We start from the raw sequence: 22,642 nt of genomic DNA, 5'->3' as shown, positions 1-22,642 counted from the left end.
CCACCAAGATGTCCTTCAGTATGTGAATACATAAATTGTGGTACATCCAGACAATGGAGTATTATTCAGCTCTTTAAAAAATGAACTATCGAATCATGAACAGACATGGAGGAAGCTTAAATGCATATGACTAAGTGAAACAGCCAGTTTGAAAAGACTACATACTGTATGAATCATAGATGACCTTCTGGGAAAGGCAGAACTGGGGACGGTAAAAAGATCAGTGGATGCTGGGGCAGGGTGGTAGGGATGAATAGCAATATACCAAAGATTTTAGGGCAATGAAAATACTCTGTATGATACTGTAACATTGGATACATGTTACTATGCACTTGTCCAAACCCATGCAATGTACAACACCAAGAGTAAGCCCTAATGCAACCTATAGACTTTGGATGATTATGATGGGTAAATGTACGTTCATCAGTTGTAGCAAATGTACCATTTTGGTGGGGAGTGGTGATGATGGGGGAGGTGCTTGTGCGGCGTCAGAGACCATATGGGAAATCTCTTTACCTTCCTCTATTTTGCTGTGAATCTAAAACTGCTGTAAAAAAGTAGTCTTTAATTTTTAAAAATAACTATAACAAACATTCATCAATTTATTCACTTATTTGCCCATCCATCAAGTATTTAGCGAGCACATACTATGTGTTAGACACTCTTCCTGGCAGTGAGGATATGACCATTAAAAAAGAGGCTTTGCCTTCACAAATCTTCTAGTCAAAAGGGGAACTAGACAGTAAACCACTACACTTATCATGGTAAGCTCTATTAAAAAAATAAAGACAAGGGCTTCCCTGGTGGCGCAGTGGTTGAGAGTCCGCCTGCCGATGCAGGGGACACGGGTTCGTGCCCCGGTCCGGGAAGATCCCACGTGCCGCGGAGCGGCTGGGCCCGTGAGCCATGGCCGCTGAGCCTGCGCGTCCGGAGTCTGTGCTCCGCAACGGGAGAGGCCACAACAGAGAGAGACCCGCGTACCGCAAAAAAAATAAATAAAAAAAAATAAAGACAAGTGTGAGGTAGAATAAAAGGAGGTTATTTTTGGATAGGACTATTAGGAAAGACTGAAAGGTTGATGTTCTAACAGAGAGAAGAGCTGAGATACCTTCACTGCATACAGATGGCAGATGAGGACAGTAACTAAAGAGGGATTTGGGCCAAGGGGGGTTTTCCTTTAAAATAGAACTATAATGACATTATGATTCAGAAATATGATATAAAACCTAAGCTTCTGTTTTACTAAGAATAAACTAAATCAGATGACTCATATAGATATTTTAATGATATTTAGCATACGCTTAACCTATTAAAACTATCATTCTGACAACAGAGGACATAAACATTGGAATTTTGTAGTAATTTAAAATCCATCATCACTTTTAGAAAGAATTCAAAGTACCTGTGTTTCTGAGAGTAGTTCAGTACAGGGAAACAAAGCATATAATTTCATTTCTAGTTCTTCCTCCTTATCCTGTCTGTCATTTCATTGGCTTCTAATCAGGTTTTTTCTAAATATCCTTCTGCTTCCATTTCATTATGAGAAATTGGTTACATTTGCCCCAGAAACACGAAGTATCTTGTAAAAACTAAAAAAAAAAATACACACCAATTTCCACTGTACGTCTTGCACCATGAATAACCATATTCATGTTTATCTTTTAGAAGATGACCAGTGACAGAATTTCAAGTATTGTAGTAGAGGCTGAGTCTCTCTAAAAGACTTCTTCTTAATGAGCATGAAATATCAGAATATTGATAAGCTTTAAGTAGATCTCTTGGGTAGAGTGAGGCTACTTTTAGATTTCTGAACTTTGGTTACCAAATGAGAGATTTGGTAAATTTCAGTTAAATTATTCATATATTAGATGAAATTATGAGTAATTGTCAGGTTTTTTTTTCCCCTTAAGATTACTTCTTGGACTAAGGAAAGATAGCTCATGATTGAATCCATATTTCTAGAAATTATAATGAGAGCTATTCTGCATACACTAAAATAGTTTCTCAAAAGCTGCTAGCCATGGATGATAGCTTAGAAATTTCTCAGTCAATAAGAGTCAAAGGCATTTATTTTCAGAGTTATGTTTACTTACTTTTTTCTTAATAAAAATGATTAAATATGTGTTCTTACAAATAGAATTGTACATTTAAATGACAGAATTAATAATTTAAGAGAAATGTTTCGCCATTTATTTTGCATATATTATAGAAAAATAATTTTGTTTTATATATATTTAAATTTCTATAACATAGCTTATAAACCAGCTTATTAATTTTAAAGTGGTTCTAATTTACTGTTAATAATAATAATCAGAGTTTGTTAGCTTGCAATTCCAAGCCCTAACATTTATATACTAACCTCAGAAAACACATGTATAACATCAAAGGACTTCAGAAAATATCAAGTACAGAAATCCTCTCTTGCCCAGTCAAAAGATGAGTGCCAATTTGTGGTAAGGCTTTTATTTTCAGGAAAAGACAACAAATTAATGTAACAAATTAATTCTTTGTTGTTGTATACCATTTAAACCGGAATAAATACTTCGTGAATGAAGGGATAGTAGATGTGTATCATTAAGCTTTTTCTGCTTAACAAATCACAAATTTAGAGGCTTTAAACAACAATTCATCTCAAAATTCTGTAAGTCACTTAAGTGGTATTCTGGTTCACTGGTACTGGATAGTTGAAGATGGCTTGGCTAGTATGGCTTGTCTCTGATAGATCAAGCTTCCTTACATAGTGGTTGTGGGAAGGTCCCAAGAGCGGTGAGAAAGATCAAATCACAATTACAAGCACTTATCAAACCTCAGCCTGTGTCACATTAGCTAACTACAGTTTTGATGGGAAGATTTGCCACTTCATGTTGCAAAGGCAAGGATGCAAGAAGGGAAGAATTTATAGCCAGTTTTATAATTTACCATAGAATGTTAGTTGCTTTTCTTTTTATTCAATTTTTTAACAGTTTTTATTGGCAGTGCAAAAAGTTGGTAAACATATAGATATGTTTGTGGATATTTATTTTTATGTTACTAGCTATGAATACAAAAATTTTAGTAACACTGATTTTTATCCAAAAAAATCCTCTATTTTTTATAAGGGAGGAAAAAGTAAAAACTCTTTTAAAAGGAAAAGCTTGATTATTTTCTGTTTATTTTAGGGAAATACATTGAAGAAATTAGAAAAGTGAAAATGCAAAGTGACATTAATTTTTCCTTTTATTCAGATTCCAAATGGAGTGGCATGAAATTGGTTGTGGCACTACCAAAATGTACAATTCTGCATATTTTTGAAAAGTACTATTTTAAAGTGATAGGCTAAATGACATATTTAGCATTAAACTCTGGGAAATTTTTCTCTTCCAATTTAGTGGAAAAGAGGTCTACAGGAGACTTGCAAATGACTTATAAAATAGAGAAAACATGCCCAACAATCTTTAAAACCTTCTCTACTGTTACTTGGTTTTATCTTCTTCATTGATTTTTCACCATTAATCTATTGCTTGATTTTAACAATTATAGCTATTGTTTGTTTCCTTTCAGTTGAATTAAGTACCCATCAACCCACGGTATCCTAAACAGAGCAAGTCATTTAAAAATAACATTGTTTTTAACCAATTGTGACAAGGTGTTAAAATCTAATCATTTCAGGGAAATTGATATGTTGCTGGAGAATGAACAAAATCTTCTTCCTATGATTACAATAGAAACAAGAAAATGAAAACATAATTTAGGTTGAGTTGCTAAATACCATTAACAGGAAGAAAAGTGAACAGTATGTGCATTGTTTTTATCTTGACATAGCCAGCTATATTTAAGAATTTATATTTTACATAGAATTATTGATTTTCTTCATTACAAGAGTAATAAAGAAGAAAACTTAGGAAATATAAAAAAAAAGAAGTAAATAAAAAGTATCATAATCCTAGGTTATTTATACTTTCATTATCTTTTGTATCATTTACCTACATCTAAAGTTCTATCTATGTCTGTATCTATAGCCATATACAGTCATATAAAGAGTGATAGCAATTTAAATTGCTATTATATACAATTAAATTGCTATTGTAGACAGTTTATATAAAATTGTCTACTTGTGTTTATGTGTGTACATATGTGTGCATAAAACATACTATACATAGCATATTCTTTGATCATTCTTTTTCACTTAGGATATGAAATTAAAATCTTTCCAATTCATTAAAACTTCTTTCCTGACATTATTTAAAATATCAGGCTAACATTCCATCACTTACCTTCATTTTATTCAGCCAGCCCCTATTTTTTTTTTGACATCTTTATTGGAGTATAATTGCTTTACAATGGTGTGTTAGTTTCTGCTTTATAACAAAATGAATCAGCTATACATATACATATATACCCATTTCTCCTCCCTTTTGTGTCTCCCTCCCACCCTCCCTATCCCACCCCTCTAGGTGGACACAAAGCCCCGAGCTGATCTCCCTGTGCCATGCAGCTGCTTCTCGCTAGCTATCTGTTTTACATTTGGTAGTGTATATGTGTCCATGCCACTCTCTCACTTCATCCCAGCTTACCCTTCCCCCTCCCCATGTCCTCAAGTCCATTCTCTACATCTGTGTCTTCATTCCTGTCCTGCCCCTAGGTTCTTCAAAACCATTTTTTTTTTTTTTAGATTCCATATGTATTTGTTTTTCTCTTTCTGACTTACTTCACTCTGTATGACAGACTCTAGGTCCATCCACCTCACTACAAATAACTCAATTTCGTTTCTTTTTATGGCTGAGTAATATTCCATTGTATATATGTGCCACACCTTCTTTATCCATTCATCCAATGATGGAAACTTAGGTTGCTTCCATGTCCTGGCTACTGTAAATAGAGCTGCAATTAACATTTTGGTACATGACTCTTTTTGAATTATGGTTTTCTCAGGGTATATGCCCAGTAGTGGGATTGCTGGGTCATATGGTAGTTCTATTTTTAGTTTTTTAAGGAACCTCCATACTGTTCTCCATAGTGGCTGTATCAATTTACATTCCCATCAACAGTGCAAGAGGGTTCCCTTTTCTCCACACCCTCTCCAGCATTTATTGTTTGTAGATTTTCTGATGATGGCCATTCTGACTGGTGTGAGGTGATATCTCGTTGTAGTTTTGATTTGCATTTTTCTAATGATTAGTGATGTTGAGCATCCTTTCATATGTTTGTTGGGAATCTGTATCAGCCCCTATTTTTAGACATATAAGTTACTTGCAAATTTCCTCTATTATAATCATTTTGGTACATACTCTTCTAACTAAATTTTGTGTACGTTCACCATTGTCTCCTTAGACTAAATTCTTAAAAGTAAATGGTTGGGATAAGAGTTATTTGGGAACCTTTACTATCATAAGTATTGTATAGGAAAGGTAAACAGTTTATCATGATGGTTGTTTTAATGAAAAGAAATCTTAATGGGCTTAGATCTACTTAATCACAGTAATGTACATTTGGAGTTATTTGATTTGTATAATAAGAGAAGAAAAATATACTTGGAGAGCAAAAGAAGAGATTGTTGTCCTATCAAATATGTTTTTTAAATAAGACTGCATCCCCTTTTATTTTCACTTAAGCAGTTATTATATAATGCCATAAATCATTTAAAAATGACAAACTATAGTTAGGCATATAGAAAGTCCAGTTGGGTAAAAACTGTGAGGAAAAGGCTATTCTATAAAAGTAAGACCAATGAGAGAGGGAGCAGGCATTTTATCAAAGAAAACTTAAAAATGGCTCTAGAGCATCTAGAGTATGGAACAGACTTAGAATGCCTGGGTAAGGAGAGCCTAAGAAGGTTAGATAAATGTAGGAAGTGAGGGAAAGATTAATATGACTCTAATGGAAAGTGAAAGGCTCTTGGATGAATGAGGGAACATTTGCTCTCTTCTTTCCACTTAGCATTAGTTACATGAATGAAGAGAAAGAGACGAAGCATTAAGAATTCATTGAAATTTGTATTTTGATAGGTTGATATTTATTTCTTAAAACTATTAGAACCCCCTGTAGTTTTTAATATTAGTAAATTAGATTGATCAACAAATCTTTTTGGCACCTACTATGTGCTAGGCTCATACTGTTTGTTACAAGGAATTACTAGAGTAAAGCATAAGGGTTACTACAATGAAATAGAAGGCATGAAACTTTTCTCAAGGAGTTTCAAGTAGATGTCATTGTGTGTGAAGGCTTATTTGGCCACAGTCCCTGCCTGAAGTCATAGGAAAACTGGGTGACACCTTAAGGTAACTTTGTACTCTAGGACAATTTATTTTTCAACATATATCAAAGTAGTTATGTGAAGGCAAATTCTGTAATCCATATTACTTAAAGTACAGTGGCAACACATAATTTTTAAATAAGTCATATAATGAGAGAGAATTGGGACAGAATCCTTTTCAGAATTTAATTTTCCCTCTGAAAGAATAAAATTCACTGAACTATGATTTAAAATGGACAATAATCAATATTTTCTGTTTATTTTATTTTAATCAAAGCTTGGAAAATAAAGTAGGAGGACACAATTTCAGTTCCTCAGTAAAAGATAGAACCACAGATAAGGGTGTTTTCTTAAGTACTAATCCTGGGAAAATACAGCAAATTTCAAGTAAGAATTAGCACCTTCTTTGCATAGTATGTTGATAAATCCCCACAGTGTCTCTACGTGGTAAAATTATAATTGAGAAATCAGACCCCCAAGTGCTTCATCCAAACCATAGACAGCAATTGAGTATAGAACTCATTACTGCTACACATCAACACAGTAGCTACTAAATATTTTCAATAACAAGACACATGTTGTTTGTGTCAACTCAGCTCTATTTCAATCAATGTCATTGATTGAATGGCATAAATGGCATAAATCAGGGTGCATCACACAACATGCTCTGGGCTCTGAGGTCAGCTTCCATTAATTATTCAACTATGGAGGCTGAGCTATATTATCTCCACAATGATTTCCTGACCCAAAACTTCCGTGGTAAGTCTCACCTCACAACAAGACATTCTGGTTATCAGGTCATCATGTAGTGAACATTGAAGTGGGGCATTTATGAAATTTACCAATCACCATAATGCCAATGACATTTTTTCTTTCACCTTTTCCCTTTGATAGTGTTTTTAGAGTACTCTATCCATTAAAAGGCTAATGTATGCATTATTCTTGCAATAATCTTGAAATAACCAGTTGAGCTAATACCAATCTCAGTGTTAAACGAGAAAAGGATTCTGTGATAAACACGATGACTATACCGAGGTCATGAATTCCTGCTCAAAGGTGGGCAGCACAGGCATTAAACCTGAAATTTTGTCCCATGCTTTTTCTACAGTCCAGTGTTTGTGTCCAAATTAAAGTGTACCTGTTACACATATGGGGAGGGATACTTTGAAGCAGTGAGAGAACCTGGAGATATAATAACAATAATAATAGTATTAAAACCTCTACTCCAGTGTCGTCATGCTGAGCATGCTCTTGGCATTCTGTAGGAACACATTCTCTAAAGAATTGCGTCATGATGTTGTGATCAAGAACGCAGCCATACTGAATTCAAATTCTGACTGTTCTATTTACTATCTGGTACTTTGGCCAAGTTGCCTTAACCTCTTGATGCCTTCGTTCCTTACCTGTAAAATCCAGGTAATAATAGTACCAACTTCAAAGAGGTTTTGTTCAATTTAAGTGAATTGGTATATGTAAGGTTCTTAGAATAGTTCCTGACTTATAAAAGAGCTATGTAGCAGTTATAAAATAAGTAACTAAAAATAGATAGACCTTATAGACAGTTCAAAAGTTACATGCAGAAATCAAGTTTCTAAGTCCCTGAATATTCTTCCATCATTTCAGTCATTAATAACGTTATTGAAATGTCCAATAAATCCTGACCTATTATTTTTATGTCAGGATTTTTTCTGCTTGTGCTTGAATATGCAAACTGGGGCAATTTAGCTGTCAGCTTTTAATTTTTCAAAATTTTTTTTTTCTTCAGTGTATAATTTGACAAATCACCTCATTTGTTATGGGAAAAAAGAGAACCCTACGTTTTATTATTTGAAAATTATGAGTAATGTAAGTAATGTTTGCATAATTAGGAATTGGCCTTTCAGGAATAGAGCTTTTCTTATGCTTACAGCAAATAACTTATGAATTGATTTTTCTTCATAAGATTGCAAAATGGGAATCCTGTAAAGGCATAATAAATACAAAGTTGGAATTTACGACAACATATTAATATTAGATTCTCAGATGTGATACATCAACAATAAGCTCTTTGTGGCTTTGCATAAAGATGGAATCACAGAGCAGAAAAGAACAGTAGAATCTTCCATTTAATGAATGTTATTGAGCATCTCTGGAGCTGTTCCAGACCCCCAGGGCCTAACCTCCCCTTTATCTATGCCCCCAAGATAAAGAGCTTGACCTTGAGATAAATTTGGGAAAGACTCTAAAGCACACACATCAATTGTCATTACACAATGCAGAAAATAATCATCCTGAGAGGAGAACAAAGTGCTGTAGGTATCAAGAGGAGGAAAGGTTACTTCCATTCCTAGGAATCAGATTCGATGGGTGAGATAGCTTTTGAGATGGGCTGGGTTGGAAGTGTACTTCACCAGTAAAATTATTTGGTGGGAACATTTTAAGCAAAATACAGGATGATAAAAGGCACAAAGGTGAGAAACATGGGAACCTTCTGGAAGAATTAGCATTAGTGGTTACCTAGATTATTTGGTGTTTGCAGAGATGCTGAGGAGCCAGACAGGAAGGTGGTTTGGGTCTACACTGTATATGGCCTTTAGTCATCCTCTTGAACTATTTCCATAATATAGTTTTCAATGTTATTAACAGTATCATCCCAGGAACATGATTCTGTAATCTCTTTTTATAATGTATAATTGAAGCATACCAACATTATAAAAACAAAACAACACAAAACTCTTATTAACAAAATTTGTGATAATTTTTAAGTAGTACCTCAGGCTTTTCTTTTGAGGATTAAATTGTACTGTTGTTGTTTTTTTTCCCATTATGTTTTTTTCTGCCTCCAAGATAAACCTGTTTTTCAACTCATTAATTTTTGTGATTGTTTTCAATAAGACTCTGTCTAATAGGTAGTTGACTTGGAAAAGGCTCAGTGTGGCTTATTGACTGAAATTAGTGTTAATTTCTAACCTAGAATTTATAACCAGAAATTAATTGCTGAAAGAAGCAACTGCAAAGTTTCAAAAATAGTTTTCAGGAGACCCTCCTATGAACAGAAATGTCAATTGACATGTGGAAAATCCCATGAGAAATCACGAAATATTTATATCCATCTGGATGGACACCTAGTCCTGGACACTAAGGAAACTGTTTCAGTGAAGACAAATGTTTGGTTTTCCTGTCTGTGAATGTAATCAACTACATATGAAATAGATGCACACTAGATTCTTTGCTAGAGAGAAAATGAAAGATTGGAAAAATACCTTTAGGGCTTTGCTTGGTTTCAAACTTTTGCAATTTTTCCTATTGCTAAGGTACTTTTAGATACTGGCTTGCAAGCCAGTCTGTTCTCTCTTGACCTTCACCTCATGTCTCCCTTCCCCTCTTTGTTTCCTGCCCAATCTTGCCCTCAGATAGAAAGGAGATAAGATTAGTAGCCCCCAGTGTTCTAGGAATTGGTCTATAAGATGAGGCTGGAGGAAGGGGAGAAAGGAAATTAATTCTTTCAGCAGCATGAAGAAGGCAGGTAATAACACCATCGTGTTCTGTGCTAGTTAGATCTCCTCTGGACATCTAATTCTTGTTGCTGTAAGATTTCATTCGTATTGCTATGTTTTAAAAGACCCTGACAAATTTGAATTTATCAAGAGGAGGTTAACAAAAATGATGACCAGGTTGTACGTCGTGATTATGAAATTAAGTGGAGATGTTTGTCTCAGTTAAGAAGAGAATTATAGGGAATATGTTAGTTGTCTTCAAATATTTGAATGGCTGTTATGTCAAAGAAAGCCACATTATTCCATTGTTTTCCAGACGCTGTCTTTAGGAGAGTGATATGATGTGTTTCTTTGTGAGATTATGAGTTCCCTGCCACTAGAAGTTTTGAAGCAATGTTTAGATTTTTGATTGGCAGGTTGGACTAAGTGACCTTTAATTTCAGTTTGGTTTTAAACTTTTATTTATGCAAAGTCGCTTACACCCTGTTTTCTGAACAGGCTGTTTCCTAGACTGTTTCTTGACAGTTTGGAAAGGTAGAAGTTAATAGTGTGCATTCACAACTTGAAAATAGCCTCAAGATAAGAAGAATGGGGCTTGGGCCCCCTCTGAATAGCCTTGTACCTTTATTCAATTTCATTGCCTTAAAGTTAGACCTGTCCACTTTTTTTTTATCAGTTGAGTTCCTTAAAGATGTTCCAATTAAGGAAAAATTCATCCTAGGGAGACAAATTCTGAAGATAGGGAAATTACATTGTCAATGTCATTTGATTAACACCTGAATGTAGATACACTGACTATTTTCTTTTAAAGAAGGTCCTAATGATTCTGAAAAGAAAGCATTTAATTTTAGCTTCTATTTTAACAGGCAGGAAAAAAATCCTCTATAGCAGTCATTAACTCACTGCTGAATAAGTCAGTGGCACATTAGATTAACTGAGCTCTGTATAGGCAAGCAGAGACTGTGCTTTATCGCTTATAGTTAGTGTCCTTGGGATGAGTTCAAGCTGCATGAAAAAAATAATTCCCCTTGACCAAAGAGAAACAGACAGATCCACCAGAGATATCTCAGCTCTATTCAAGGTACACCTTCCACTGTTTTTTCCCTTCATCTTTTGAGTTTCAAAAGATATTTTAATTAAGCCAGATGTGTGGATCTGTATTTTGGGAACCCATCATTTCAAAGCCATCATAAAATTTCTGAATTCCTCTTTGGAATATAAGAAGTGAAAAAGGAATGATATTTTACTAAAAGGCTTCTCAGATATCATAAATGGTATAAATGTCATGTTTGAAATAACTGTATCAATAAATACTTGCTTGTGCGCATACACACACACACACACACACACACATTATATGCCAATATTTTGTAATAAGGTAATTTTCTGTCTTCAAGTAGTCACCATTAATTTTCTTAAACGTTGAAGTTTTATATTATTTAATATAAGAATATTATATTCAGTATACAGCCCTACATACCCCCTAGTGGGGTGAGGGTGATAGGCAGGGAAATCTGTTAGTCTAAGGCTGCATCTCCTCAAGCCCACAGCTCAGCCATTTCTTTGTCTCTTGTGTCTTGTGCTTGGGCATCGGTCACTGGAACTTTTACTTGATCTCCATTAATAGTAACTCTATTTCAAGGGAGGTAACTTTCATAGGAAGAAGTCACAAATATAATATTGTCCAATATATTTAAGAAGCATGTTACTAAAGATAGGCTGACAGCATAAAAGAGGATCCTTTAAAAGCCTTGTTTATAAAAAATGAATATTTTATATTGTGTTTAAGATTATGAGCTCTTATTTATTTAATGAAATTATTTGGTCATTTATTTTAGTTTCATGTTTCTACCGCTGTTCAAATGGAGTCTGATTATTCATTGAAATAGTATTTCTAAGAGAAAAACCCTGAATCCATCCAAATATCATTCAGTAGAGACTTAGTTAAATAAATCATGGTTTATCCATAAAATAAAATATTATTATTGTCCATATTCACTGATAATATTGAGATAGAAAATATGTGCAATATATTAATGAAAGCAAGTTAAAGAACATCATATATAATCCTAGTTTTATTTATAGTATAAATATTTGATTATAATTACATATATTTTTTATATATGTATTCAGATGTTTAAGTATTTTTACTTCAAAATTCAGTTTGTTTTGAGTTTTTAGTTGATAATTTAGTTGATTTAATAAATATAATAAATATATTTCTATTTTCTAATGCAAATCTTAACTCATTATAACAATGGGTTTTTTGCCAACCCCTTAATCACAAAATCTCTTCTGACATTAACATTTTATGTGCAGTGATTCCGTGGTTTCCTTAAATGGATGCTATCTCTGGGATTTGTGCCAGTATTGCTGACTTATCCATTATTTTTTCATTTTTGGTTCTTTTGGTTTTAACAGATTTACTTTTTAGATTAGCTCATTTGTCCAGACTTATGGGAATGAATTGAGGGTGAAGTGAGCAGTTGCCCACACGTAAATAAAGCAGAAATCCATAGAATATGAGCCTGGTGGTATTAGCTTCCTTCTGCCAGTTGCTGTGAAACAGAACAATATAGGTGTTTAACCATCTGAAATTCACATATGATAAGCAAGTAACCTCAGCTGCATGGCTTTTCTGTCACATTAAACAGCATTCTTCTTCCAGAACTATTCCCTCCTCTCCTGTATTAAGTTTTCAAAAAATTATGAATTAATTTTATTGGAAATTGATAAATGTGAGCCGTCATTTATATTAACTTCTGACCTGCTTTATCCTTCACAAGTTTCTTCTATATGGCCATGAATTTTCTTTGGCTACCAATTCTCTTTTTAGATGGCTCCCAGTAATGTAAAACAGCCATTAAATTCACTTACTGGACTTCATTTTCTCATGTCTAAAACTGGATAGCTTTCCAAAAATATTTACTCAGTACTAATTATGTGCACTATACAAAACTGAAACATAACCACTGCCTTTGAAAGAAGGAGCACGGATAACGTCCAGCTTGGGAAAAAGGTTGGAAAATATTATTGCCATTTTGTTTAGAACTGGCTTTAGGTTATAGTTAAAAAGCTAGTGGGGGATGTTTGGAGGCAACTAAATCAGGAAACTAAAATAAATACTAAAGAAATGAGGGTGGTGAGACTTGCATTCAGTCTACAATGATGAGGTGAATTTGGATAGGGAGGGAGGGCACATTGAATAAACAAAGGATTTTTGAGGACAGTTGTATAAATACATGAAATGTTGAATTATAGGCTTTTGTAATGTTAAATCACCTAGCCTAAAGATCTTTAGTGCTTCCTTTAAGTAGCAAAATGTGTCCTAATTACGTCCCCAAAGTCTCTTTAATACTAGCTGGGGCATGAATATAGGCCTATTACTTAAGGCATATTACTCCCCAGCTACCCAATACCCTGGGAATACTTTGTAAATTACATATGTTTTTTACTTAGTAGAAAAAAATGAAACCAAAGCTTTCATTTATTCTTTATTATTTTCCCCATTTGTACCTCTTTCAAAATGAGAAAATCACAAATGCATTAATTGCTGTTAACATGATTAACTGTATAAGTAGCTTGTAAAACTCATGTGAGCTATATTACTACTAAACTTTAGAAAGTGCATTTTTGTGGTTCTATTTTAATGAACGTATTTAATTAATAAACTATAGTTTGATGCTTTTTGAGTTACTTTAAAATCACAGATTTATTTTTTCATGAGATTTATTTTTTCATGCTCTAATGGTCATTAGAGCAATCATTGTCTTTTCAAATATTATTCCTTTTCTCTCCTGCCCCAAGAAAGAAAATATGATTATATAGTTATATAAGTTATTATATATGATTATATATAAATTTATATAACTGAAATATAGATGACATTTAAGGCTTTCTCTTTGGCAAGTCTAGTAATGTAGCATAATGAAGCAACTAAATTTTGTTGAGTAACACAGAGGACTGTATTAGATATTTATACATATTTTCTTTCTTTCTTTTGACAAATATTTATTGAGCCCTGCAGTGTTATAGGTATTATTATAAAAACTGTAGTTATAAGGGTGAGCAAAAGAGGCACATTCCTGCCCTCATGAAACTCCTAGTCTAACGGAAGAGACTAGTAAACATACAAATACATACTTACAGGCTAACTACATGTATACATAATTATATTTTATGTACTACCCAGTATTAACTGTATTCAAATAAATGCTGTCCTCCAAATCTAGCACAAGAATCAAACTGCATGTGGAAGAATGATAGAACAGAGAAGACTTTGTAATTCTCTGAACATTTTCTCTGCAAATCCATTGATTGCTGCTCCTCACGGTGACCCAATTATTCTGCAGTTCTGAGAGTGGAGAACTGACCACATAGTATGCTGTCTGAAGTCTTTGGCCAGGAGAGACTAACACTTCTCTTCATACTTTCACAAAAAAGGAGTTGGTAATAGCAACTTTTAAGTCCTGAGGCTTGTCCTCATTGGGCCATTGGCCAAGAACAAACAAATCAACAAACAGTAAAACAAAGATCATGTAAACTAATAAAACCTCTTTCTAAATACTTCTCTGTATACTTCCAGAGACAGCTCCACAACTTACTTAAATGACTGAATTCACAAATTTTAAATGTTAATTTTCTCTTCTTTGTTTTAGTACTAACACACACGTACACACACACACACACACATACATTTATGGTATTTAACCTCTAGGCAGGCATGAATAATCATGCATACATATCATCGTTATTTTTGCATCACTGCAGTTGAATAAAAACATTCTAAAATGTTGTGAGAGTACAAGAATACATACTTCTTGTTGCTTTGCTCATGGAAATAATAAATTACATAGATAATTGTATATTTGCAAAGCATATTTGTGCATAATTAACTAGATTTATAGTATAGCAAACAAAATGATCCATAAGTCAATATGAACTAACATCTCTATGTAAAATAGATTATCATGTGCTAAGAAATGTATTTTATGTATTTCATAATGAGATTTTCCTATTTGATGGTGAGCGATGCTGGGCTGGGTATAGAATTGCTTTAAATGGATAGAATTTCCAAGGTGTGAAAGTTTCCTTAAAACACCCAAGGATAAGACAAAAAGAAAAAAAAAAAAAAACAGGAGATAACAAAATTGTTGACACCACATGAAGAGACTAGAGCCTGTTCAATGAAGAAGTATGTGTGTGTTTTGCTAGCACATGTATATCAGGGTAATACAAAACTCACTGGGTTTGTGTAGTTATTGTACTTGACAGTTGATCCTGTGAGCAAAGGAGAAAGGTGAGGGAGGGAGGAAAGAGGGAAGGGAAGGAAAATCTGTAGGATGCCTTCTTCTCCTTCGGTTAAGCACCAACCCAGTTCATGAACATGTACACTGCCAGACTGTCCTGAAAAAATTGTGACCAACTTCAGAATCAGAGGAATAGGTTTATTGTATCAAAATGTGGTGGTAAACTCTGTGGAAAAATGATAGATACCCAATGTAGATACCCAAACCTGAAGATGTTAAAGAGAAAGAGCATTGAAAGTCAGTGAAACAGCCACAGAGTACACTGCAAAGGGTTTTCTACAAGCCTGCTAATTTACTGCTGCAGTTCCAGCAATTGGACCCATGGCTCTGCAATAAACTTTTTATGGATAGAGCCATAATTCTCAATACTTAGTGTTCATAACAGTTACCTGCTGAGATTTTTAAAAATGCAAAAACCTGGGCTAACACCCAGAATTCAAACTCATTAGATCTGTGGCATTTTAACAAAATCCCAGGTGATTCTGTTATGGGCAATAAGAGGACCACACTGAGTTAAATTCTGTATATTAGATATATATACTTTCACTCTCTCTTTTCCTACCATCACCGTAATTTCAGTACATTCGTCTACATTGTCACCAGGCAGAACAATACAGAGTTGTTAGTTTGCTTTTATTTCTTTTGGTGCATGTCTTTTTAATTTCCAGGATTAGAGGGACTTGCACGTGACACAGACGTGTGTGTGTGTGTGTGTGTGTGTGTGTGTGTGTTTATTTGCTGATTCATGAATTCCAAGAAGCAAATAGGAAGAGTAAGGAATCATTTAGGTATCATGAAATTACTTCTATGATCCTTAATTTCACTTAAATGTCACAAAATAGACCACTAATGTCCACTTTGAAGTTTATTTGTACTTCTGGGGCTCTTGCTGCCACCTGTTCATAGTTCATGATGCTTTGTCTGGTAATGCAGTTAGCTTACAAAGCCATCTTTGCCAGCGATAACTGAAATGGTGAATTAATACCAATCCTAACCCTGAACGTGCCTTTGTGAATATGTGTGTGTATTTTAATAGTATGTATATTGGTTAATAGTATGAATATGTTTAGTAGTATGAATATAGTTACATCTGCAAGTTATGAGGAACCACCACTATGGAGATGTTTCAAAGAAATACAGTTCTGTGCAGACTTGTGTAACTGCTGATTCTAATATTGTTTTTTTGTTTGTTTTAAATATTTATTTATTTTATTTATTTATTTTTGGCTGCATCAGGTCTTTATTGCAGCATGCAAGATCTTTCCGTTGTGGCGCAAGGGCTCTTAGTTGTGACGTGCAGGTTTTTCTCTCTCTAGTTGTGGTACACAGGCTCCAGAGCGCATGGGCTCTGTAGTTTGCAGCATGCGGGCTCTCTAGTTGAGGCATGTAGGCTCAGTAGTTGTGGCGCACGGGCTTAGTTGCCCCCCCCCCCCGCCCCCACCGGCATGTGGGATCTTAGTTCTCTGACCGGGGATTGAAACTGCATCCCCTGCATTGGAAGGCAGATTCTTTACCACTGGACCACCAGGGAAGTCCCTCTAATATTGTTAATTTGTTACAAACGTGCTTTCAGGTATTATAGGCTCAAGTGTAGGGTAGTACACCCCAGGAGCTTTGGCTTTAAGACTATCTAATTGCTATGACTCCTGTAAGTTTAGAATTGTCTTTACTTCTGTGCTTGCTAGTCCTTTCCTAAAATTACTTGCTTATCCATATATAATGGAGGAATAAAATCTTAGCCTTTGTGATATTTCTTTCTTAGGCATCACAGGCTTGGTATGTTTTGTTTAACCTCCTAGTCAGTCCCTCTCCTGCCTATGTCTATTCCTGGATTGTAAAGGACTTGAAGATGTTTCCAAGGGACCACTTCATTTCTTAAAGGGATTTCTCCTGTAGCCCTTACATCCAGTTTTTGTTTTTGTTTTTTCTCTTAGGCTAAGTCCAAGAAACATTATCTGAAATCTAGCCAGTCCTTATTGCATGATCCTTTCTCCCATTTCCTTTTCTCTTTTAGTGGATACTGAATTAGTGATACAGTAAGGCACAGTGGAAAGAGTTTGGTTTTAAAGTCACATGAGCTTGAATTCAAACTGACCTTAGACAAATTGTTCAGTCACCCTGAATCTCTGTATCTTCATCTATCAAATAAGAGTATATTTCATCTCATCCGTTGCTTTATAAATTCAGTTCACATACACAAAGTGACCAGCTATACGTGTAAGCTTTTTTATTCTTGTTCCTTTTGAATCTCCAGACTTTTACCAGCAATGACCCATCTAAGTCAGCACTTCTACAAGCCCCTGTGGTATTTTCCTAAAAGGGAGTTCCTGGAAGCTACCAACAGTTTTCTTCTTTGAACATGTTGTGAAGTACTTTGGACATGATAAAGCAGCAAACAGCTTTTAAATATTTATGTTCTCCACACCATGCATGCCAAGTGTGTTTGCTCTATTTTTTTCTTTTTTTTTTTTTTTTTTCTTTTTTGGTGCCAAGGAGACAAGCCAAACAGTGTGAGAGGAAAATACTGTCAGGACACAAAGTAAGCTTGTCTAATGTGTACTCTGTGCAGATGTAACCCTAATGGAAAATAGTGGAGACTGCTCCCTAGTTACACAGTGATACCTTGAGGAACAAATCACCTGGAAACAAAACTCCTTTATAAGCAATTCAGCTGAGTAAATTTTTATTTTAAAACTTCATGAATCAAATGAAGTAGTACTGGCTAGAGTAATATAATTCAACAGTAATATTCTGATAAAGCTGCAATTGTGCACAGAGCAGAAATATCTTCTCGCAGAGCATGTCTGTTAGTATAAAGATGAAGACATGCATTCTAGGCAAAATCGTGAAGCTATTTCACTTTTGCAGCACTATGCTCCATCCTCCACATACACGCAGCAGATTATTACCCTTGGAGTTGTGCTGCTCTCAGAAATGTCCCCTTTTAAAGAAGGAATCAAAATGATTCACACTTTGAGTTATAGTTCATGTTACACTATATTGATTACTTAGTCATGTCTCAATCCTGGCTACAAGTTAGTACCATTGAGAGAGACTCTGACTCAGTTGGTCTGAGGTGGGCCCAGAGTTTGGCAATTCTTGTATAGATGCGGGGTTATGAACCACTGCTTTAGCATAAAGTTATGTTCTTGTAATGTGACCTCTCCTTTTGTAATATCCATGCTTATCCATGTGTGCTTGGGGTCAACCTTTAAAATGCGGGTTCCTGTGGCTTCAACACAGAATCACCACTACTGAATCTTGAAGTTTGTGGTACACATGAGTTGAGTGTGTTTGTGTGTGTATGTGACGGGGAGAGAGAGAGAGAGAGAATCTTTGTGTTTAACCAACACTCATAGTGATTCTGAGTCACTCTAAGGTTTAATAATTCCTACCTTTTTATAATTTCTAACTCATGGAACAGAATTTTTGACTGTCAACAATACCTTTTAATTCCTCTTTGCTAATAGAAAATTCCCACAAAGTGGATGGTTGGGGTATTTATGTTATATACAATTTATATTTTAAACAATATTATTTATAATAATTATAATAATTTCCACTCAAGCTAAAAAAGTTCAACCTTGTTTGCAAAAGGACAGAAAATTCAAATTCAGACAACCAAATGGTCTTTTCTAATGCTTGCTTATTTTAAAGTATGAGAGTTTTTAAATGTTAATTTAATGTAAGTACTATCCATTTATCTGTCATTATCTAATTATCTAATGAAAAATATCTAATGTATATACAAAATTTCAAGTCAGAGACTTTTAGTCATTATTTAGAAATGTGAAATATATTTATGTTCAATCTCAATTTCTCTTTCTCTCTCTCTGCCCCATCTCTCTCTCCCTCTCACCTCACTCCTTCCCTCTCATCTCACTCACTCCCTCTCTTTGTTCCCACCTCATCTCTTTTTCTCTATCATAGCATCAGATGAAGAGCCAACTTCAGCAGGTAAAGTTCCTATGCTGTAAAGATTATTCCTATTTATTTTAATGCCCTTAATAATATAGACCATTTGAAATGTATTTGTTCAGGTTTCAACCACAAAACTGGCACAGTTTTATTTATTTATTTCTTGAACCCATTATGCAGTCCCAGACTAAATGATGTTCGTTATGAGTTTTAAATAAAAAGAGAAAATAATTGAAAATGAACTGTCACAGAGGAAATCATAACACAAAAAATCACATCACTATTACAGAATAAGGAAATTGGGAAAATTAAAACATTGAGAAAAATGCCAATAAGTAATAAATGGGGAGAAAAAAACTAAAATGTTAAAATGCAGAAAAATAATAAAATGAGGAGACTGAAATTAAAAAGAGGAAAATGATAGGCTTCCCTGGTGGTGCAGTGGTTGGGAGCCCGCCTGCCGATGCAGGGGACACGGGTTCGTGCCCCAGTCCGGGAAGATCCCACATGCTGTGGGGCGGCTGGACCCATGAGCCATGGCCGCTGAGCCTGTGCGTCCAGAGCCTGTGCTCCGCAACGGGAGAGGCCACAACAGTGAGAGGCCCATGTACCGCAAAAAAAAAAAAAAAAAAAAAAGAGGAAAATGATAAAACATACTTTCAGAAATATGACTTACTATGGTAGAATACTGCATTATCAAATGCGACTGACATTGAATATGATATTCATTTAAGTTTAAGGATAAAAATCATGTTGTTGCCTCAAATATTCACTTTCGTTAAGAAAATAATTTTTGCAGTTATAACTTAATGATACTGAAACTTGGCATCATGACTGTGCTTCTCATCCATCTAATCAGCATTGATCAAGAACAGGCTCAGGTCTGAACTAAATACTGTGAGGAATGCAAATGGTAGAGAAGGCATGGTATTTTCAACTTGGTTCTAGGACAGTGGGATGGGTCAAAGACCAGGCACATTTATAAGGAGAAAGCAGTCACCACAGCCAATCTGTTTAGCAAATAATAAAAGGCCCAGGCTAGCAGACTAACAACATCAGCAAAAAGGGATAAAGCCCTCCATCTCAGGTTACTGAAGCTAATGGACAAAAATGGGGCTTGATTGTATAGGAAATGGGGAATGTAGCCCAGTTATTGGAACTCAGGTACAGAATAGGGTCTTTTCAATTCATAGATCTAACTTATTTCAATTGGTAGGAGACTTCTTGATTTCTACGTTCTTCTAGAACTGGGCAGGGATTTTTACCTGTAAAAGTGGTTCAAAACATCAAAAATTCAATGGAAGAAAATGAAATAGACATCTTACAAATATCTTTGGTAAATTCCAAGGATGCCATATTGCATTATACTCATTATCACTGCCTTGAAATGGAATCACAGAAGATAAACGCTCAGTTAATGTTTCATTTTCATAATATTGTTAGATAGTTTATAACCTGATTTGGATGATAAGAACTCCCTATAATTTTCTCCTACTCTAGTCAGTATTATGTAGCCTATTTTTAGGAACAACCTAATCACATGACTCAGTAGCAGACTTAGGTGTTGTTATGAGTTTCCTCTGCCTAGTTTCTGACTTCTTTTTGCCCTGACTTGAGGCTTTAGTGTTGACAGCGTTGCTCAAAGACTCTGTCTTTCCCAGCCTTAGTTGAATTTTCTCTTGGTGTGAGTACAAGGCCTTGTGAGCCTATGCTTTTCTAGAGCAGTTTCATTCCTCTAATATTCTTACACCTCATTCCTAGCTATGTTGCCTGCCAAGCAGTTTTGGTGACTTTGCAAAAGAATTATTATTTTTGCATGATGAAGATTAATTTTAATTTAATGTAAGTAATACATATAACTATTTCTTGGTGTAATTTTCTTATTTTAAAATTATTTTAATAATTTCTCTACTTATTAAGAAACTCTTTTGTAAATGCAACTGAACATTTTTCCCCAAATATTTATTTGACTCTAGAGTGATCTGAACATCATAGAATTTAAATTATGTTTCTAAAATAGTTTTGTTTTCATATATGACCAGATGTTTTTCTTGTGATTTTAGCATAGATGATTAGAATAGAGCAAATGTATTAAGTAATATTTTAACTAAATAGTTTCACATACAGATTACATTAACATTAAGAAAATTTGCATTTAGTAAAGCAGACATTCCTTTTATATAAAACTGCCAATGGGAGCCAAATGTTCTTCCGTTAATTTTATCAAAGTGTGTAATAAAAAGTATTATTGTGTAGTTGTATTAAAACTTTTGACAAGGTATTATGAGATTTATAAAGGCTTGATTTCATAAGGAATATGAATAATTGTGGAAAGTGGATTGTGATTTTGTTTTAGCATTTTTTTTGGTATTTCTTGCCCCCAATTTTTTCAGCAACTATTTTTCTCAATTAAATATTTATTATTCTGTTTATGTGTCTTTTTCAGTAATATTTATCAAAATGTATCTTTTATTTTAAACTATTACCCAAAATATATTTAATATATTGTTGATAGTCTCTGTTTTTACTTTCATCTCCTTCCATCAACAGTTTATCTAGAATGATCTTTCCCAAACTCAGACTCCTTTAATTTATCTTTTTGATCCTTCTTTAATTTATCTTTCTTTCTGTTATTTCTCCATTCTGTTTAAATTATCAGTGAAATGCAATCATCTGTTTGCCACAGAAATTGTACCTGAATTAAACTTTCATATGTCCCCACATGATATCTTTATCAGTTTCACATTCTTCCTTCAGCTTCATGGCATAATTGGACTGTAACTTCTTCTAATAATACTTCAGTTTCTTTAACTTAAATAATTCAGATATTTCTAATAGATCTGCTACTCCTCAAAGTTCAACAGTAGAAGGAATAAAGTAAATGGGGGTGTTTCTTGCTGCCAGATAGTCACAGGCTCATGATCACCAGTTGTTAATATATAAACATTATAAGTTATGAATATTATAAGTTAAAAATTAGTATTTTAAAAAACAAATATATACATGGTTTATCTAAATGTGCAGGTGCCTAGTGGATACTACTGAATGATACTATTTATTAAATATTTGCAATGTATGGATATTATGTAGCAAATCTAAGTTATTTTTACCCCAGAGGTACACAGAATTGGATTAATTATAATTCAATAATCATGAAAAATTCTCATTGTCCAGAATATTTTTTAGAGAAAATAATAGGTTTCTGTCTGGACTAACATATAGTATAAAAAAAATTAGAAAGAGACAGTATAACTCTGAGAAAATTAATGAGATATTAGGTAGTGTTTTACTTGTGTTATAATGCTGCAGAATGATTGTGCTTTTCTCTTTACAATAGAGTATATTTGATTTGACTTATATTTAGAATTTTTATAACTGCCATCATTAAAACAGACAAGTGATTCCTCTACTCTGTTACCATATGTTTCTGTTTACAATAGTTTTATGCTTCACTCTGTCCTTAGTCATTTTTTCAAATATACGTAATTTCCCTTATTTGAACCTCTAAATTGCCATGCAAAAAGGAAGTGCTTAGTAACTGCTTTTTTGGTGTTGATTTATAGAGGGGATGCATAATATGTCACATCTGTGTTTCTACTCATGGAGATGTATCCCCTTATTGAATATGGAGCATCCATTTGTTAATTATTTTCATCTTCAAATGTTCTGATGGGATGCATTAGCCCAGAGCAACATGTTTGTAGTAT

The 22,642-nt window shown here is 34.2% G+C and overlaps 1 protein-coding gene across 3 annotated transcripts in view; it reads left to right on the top strand.

The window, feature by feature from the left end:
• Window positions 1-22,642, top strand: part of EDIL3 (EGF like and discoidin domains 3) — a 424,408-nt gene that overhangs the window by 136,814 nt on the left and 264,952 nt on the right. Inside the window, exon 3 of one of the 3 annotated variants that reach the window (XM_089909096.1) lies at window positions 18,948-18,974. The exons of the other annotated variants lie outside the window; for them this stretch is intronic. Within the exon in view, the coding sequence (XP_089765222.1) occupies window positions 18,948-18,974 (27 nt within the window). The remainder of the gene's footprint in view (window positions 1-18,947; window positions 18,975-22,642) is intronic. 3 annotated transcript variants of the gene reach the window in all.

The sequence above is a fragment of the Delphinapterus leucas genome, chromosome 3 (assembly GCF_059928025.1).
Source record: "Delphinapterus leucas isolate spDelLeu-1000000601 "Yukka" chromosome 3, BTC_Dleu_Yukka2, whole genome shotgun sequence".
Taxonomy (NCBI): domain Eukaryota; kingdom Metazoa; phylum Chordata; class Mammalia; order Artiodactyla; family Monodontidae; genus Delphinapterus; species Delphinapterus leucas.
This window is presented reverse-complemented; position numbering and strand designations above follow the sequence as displayed.